This window comes from Neopelma chrysocephalum, unplaced genomic scaffold, assembly GCF_003984885.1.
Source record: "Neopelma chrysocephalum unplaced genomic scaffold, ASM398488v2 Primary Assembly neopelma1_95175, whole genome shotgun sequence".
Taxonomy (NCBI): Eukaryota; Metazoa; Chordata; class Aves; order Passeriformes; family Pipridae; genus Neopelma; species Neopelma chrysocephalum.
In genome coordinates this window covers 1-4,264 of record NW_020923866.1, presented here as the reverse complement: position 1 = coordinate 4,264, position 4,264 = coordinate 1, and the positions used below count along the sequence as shown (strand labels likewise).

At 47.2% G+C, this 4,264-nt stretch overlaps 1 protein-coding gene across 1 annotated transcript; it reads left to right on the top strand.

Moving 5' to 3' along the window:
• Positions 1-2,142: 2,142 nt before the first annotated feature.
• Positions 2,143-2,973, top strand: LOC113980775 (histone H1). Its single transcript, XM_027707991.1, has one exon. It carries the CDS (start codon positions 2,195-2,197, stop codon positions 2,849-2,851), a length of 657 nt encoding a protein of 218 aa, XP_027563792.1. The 5' UTR covers positions 2,143-2,194; the 3' UTR covers positions 2,852-2,973.
• Positions 2,974-4,264: the final 1,291 nt, after the last annotated feature.

The window sequence follows — 4,264 nt, the reverse complement described above, 5'->3', positions numbered from 1 at the left end:
TCCAGGCCGTGCTGCTGCCCAAGAAGACCGACAGCCACAAGGCCAAAAGCAAGTGAAACAAACCTGAGGAGCTTTCCCACCTCAAAAGTAACCCAAAGGCTCTTTTCAGAGCCACCCACTTTCTCATTAAAGGAGCTGTACGTCCTAGAAAACACTAAACCAAAAAAAAATCTCAAGTAACCCCCCAAAAAACCTAAAACAAAAACAAGTCCAAACCAAAAAGCCCCCAAGCCCTTTATTTTGGCTCTTCAAAACGACATTAAATTAAAAAAAATTACAATGTAACATATCAATTGCTGCTAGATACATGCCAAAACCCGAGATTTATTTCCTGTGAAAGGAATCACTTTTCTTGGGGGGGTGGGGGAGGTGGGTGAAAAAGACGAAGTTTACTAATATTGTATGAAAGAACCCACAGCCCCATCAGGCCTCTTTTTTTCAGCTCATCCCTATGTGAAGCTCAGATAACTCACTGATGTCTTGAAAAACAATCCCTGCCCCTCTAGACCATTTTCAGACTTACAGACTTTTTTTGGTTTCATTTTCTGGTGTTTTAGTTGTTTGTTTGTTTGTTTGTTTTCTTTTAATCAATGGGCATTCTGAATTATCAATTTTTAATTATATTTTTATTTTTAAAAAGTCTTTGTCTTATCTGTGAGACCATTTTCTGCCTCAAATCTGAAAGTTTGAGAATAATTGGTAATCACACTGGACAGGCAGTTTGAGGTGAAAAGGACTGTTACCGGTTTTGATTCTACCTTATACATGGTGCTGAACATTGCCATAATTACGTTGAAATAGAAACAGGAAATTTCTCTTTTTGGTCAAAAACCATATTTTAATAATTATCTATTTGAAAATATAAATTACTGGAATCATAAATTCTAGTATCACCAACAGTTACAATAGCAAGAGGCAACAAGGAGTTCATAGGCCTTTGGCAAAACAAAGGTTTGTACTCACTAACAAACATACCAGAGAATACTTCTTTTAATTCTCTGTACTCTGAAAAATAATGTGCATTTATTTTTAATTGAAGTGCGGTCTTGGCAAAATGCAGCTGAAGAGACGGTCCCCCTCTTGCTAGCACAGCCAGGTGTTTCAGTAAAGCAGATACGTCGGGTGGATAGGCTGTTTTTAATATTACGTCCAATGCAGGGATCAGTCACTGAACAGTAAGAAAATGGAATATTTAGGAATCTGCTGTGAAAGAGGAGTCCTAATGGATCACTTGAGCACGTTTTATTGTGTAGAAGTACAGGAAAAATCAGCTGCATCAGTGTCTCCTTAGGTAACCATGACTCAGATTTTCACCAATCAAGCTGTATCAAAATAAAAACACTGATGAATTACCAAGTGTTAGGTCACTGATTATGATTATTGACAAAAACTGGCCGTGTTGAGTTCTTATGTTACCTAATTTAATAAGAAATTAAGTATTTCTTTAGCAGAGCATGAGGGAACCGTGTCTGTATTGTGTACACTGAGCAACACAGTACAAGCTGTTATGCTGTGAAAAGTCATCTCCTTCTGGGGCACGAACAGCCCTTCATAGGACTTTAATCTGCTTCTTGCCTTGCTGCATAATGCACTAGTTTAATTTATTTTAATTATTTTGAAAGAGGTGAAGTATTTTGGACAAAGGAGCTAATTTCTAATCCATATTCAGTGCTCAAGATGAGCCTGTGTTACTTCCTCCTCTTTGAAATCAATTTGTGACTAAAATATTGATTCAAATTCCTGGTTTTCAGTTTAGAGTAAGAGAAGACCCTTTAAAGAATATTAAATAATTACTTTGGAAATTTAGTTCCCCACGTCGCGGATTTTATTTAGAAGGAAAAACAAAAGTTTCTGTCTCCTGAGGTCTGTCCAGGTCCAGGACTCAGGGTTTATCGCCTCTTTTTTAGCTCACCCGTTGCCTCTTCGAAAGGAAACTTTGCCGAGGGGGACAAGAGTCTTTCTTTTCCACGCCTCTGCAAACTGGAGGGGGGTCGGTGGCAGAAATTCTGATAAAAACAGGCTTTTTTGGCTCCTAAGAAACACAAAATGAGCGGGGAGAAGGGACCTTTCTGCCGTGCAGCGGGGCGGGCTCTGCAACGCACCAATCACCGCTCGGCTCCGCTCTATAAATACGAGGCCGCTGAGTAGCTCCAGGCCCAGTGGTTTCCCGTGGATCGTGGACGAGCCTGACGCGATGTCGGAGACCGCGCCTGTTGCCGCTCCCGCGGTCTCTGCTCCCGGCGCCAAGGCTGCTGCCAAGAAGCCGAAAAAAGCGGCGGGCGGCTCCAAAGCCCGCAAGCCCGCGGGGCCCAGCGTCACCGAGCTCATCACCAAGGCCGTGTCCGCCTCCAAGGAGCGCAAGGGGCTCTCCCTCGCCGCGCTCAAGAAGGCGCTGGCTGCCGGCGGCTACGATGTGGAGAAGAACAACAGCCGCATCAAGCTGGGGCTCAAGAGCCTCGTCAGCAAAGGCACCCTGGTGCAGACCAAGGGCACCGGCGCCTCCGGGTCATTCAAGCTGAATAAGAAACCGGGTGAGACAAAAGAAAAGGCAACCAAGAAAAAGCCGGCAGCCAAGCCCAAGAAGCCGGCGGCCAAGAAGCCTGCCAGCGCCGCCAAGAAGCCCAAGAAAGCAGCGGCTGTGAAAAAGAGCCCTAAGAAGGCTAAAAAGCCGGCGGCCGCAGCGGCCAAGAAAGCGGCCAAGAGCCCCAAGAAAGCTGCAAAGCCGGGCCGCCCCAAGAAGGCAGTGAAGAGCCCGGCCAAGGCAAAAACGGTGAAGCCCAAAGCAGCCAAGCCCAAGGCAACCAAGCCCAAAGCGGCCAAGGCGAAGAAGGCAGCGCCTAAAAAGAAGTAAGGTGACAGAAGAAATTAGGAGTCTACTCATTGAAATAAACCCAAAGGCTCTTTTAAGAGCCACCCACTCACTCTCAAAAAGAGCTGGAACACTACGGTAAATCACAGCAGCTGAATCTTTAAGATTTTTGGGACGTGCGCGTTCGGTACTGCCTGCGTGGGAGATCCGGACTTGCCTAAACAGGAAGTGTGTCCCTACACTTCGGGGGCCCTGCGATAACAGCGGCGGTCGCTCCGCCCCCTCTTTGTTGCCCGGCGCAGCCCAGATTCCCGGGAGGCGGCGGCCCAGCGAGCGCCCTTCGCTCCGGTGCCCGGGGGGGTTTGAAAGTGGCGCGTTGGGCCGTGATTGGCCCCGCACCGTCCAGCCGGCCCCGCACCGCCTCCCCGGCAGACCCCGCCTCCAGGGCGGTGACCTCCCGCTCCGCCGCCGCTGTTGTCGGTGCCAGCCCCACACCGGGAGCGAGTGCCGGTCGCTGGGTGACGCGCGGAACCGCATCAGCCCCCGCTCCTCTCACGGGTTCCAGAGCCGGGGAGGGCTGGGGGAGATGGGGAGGGCAATGGACCAGGGATGGGGAAATACGTGTCAGACGGCAGTTTGTGCAAAGCGCCGCTCACAGCGCTGCGGCGGGGCTGCAAGAGTTGCAGCCCCACACTACCATCCTCCCAGTACCTTGCACATCACTGATGGCCCCCATTTTTGTTTTCCGTTTCTTTTTGCTTTTGGGGTTTTTTTTGTTTGTTTTGTTTTTTTAAGGAACCAAGTCCTGCATAACTTTGGACGTTGGTGTTTTAAACCGGAAATCCGTTCGTCAAGAAAATCCTTCCCTGTTGCCTAATCGAGTACGGAGATCCTTGACTAATTAAACTGCCAGCACTGGCGGGGGCGAAGGGAGTTAAAGGGTACATACGAGGAAAAACAAAAAGCTATTAACATGCCTGAAAAATTAGCCACCGAGACAGAAATAATATTTTAATTTACTGATATAGTGGAAACACTCATTAGCTGATAGGATTTTTAAGTAAAAGGAATTGAAACCCTTAGAAAATTTAAGACCTTCACCTACCTTTCCCCGCGGGACTCGCACTTGGAAATATTGCTGTTTTTTAGTCCCATTCAAGTCCAAAATGAATTACGTTAACTAAGCTTTAAACAAGCAAGTTTACTAGAGCATAGGCCGCTTAAACTGAGCCCCCTCTTCTCTTGAAAAATTAGTAGGTACGTTTAAATGTGCTGAAGAAACGAGTACCTGATGTATCACTTGCGTGCAGAAGAAAAACCTATTACATACCTTCCAGTAATGGCAGTGATTCAGCCCTTTTATTTGAAAAAAGTGGTGGCTCTTAAAAGAGCCTTTGGGTTGAAAGTGACGGTCTGAGACGCCCTACTTGGAGCTGGTGTACTTGGTGACAGCCT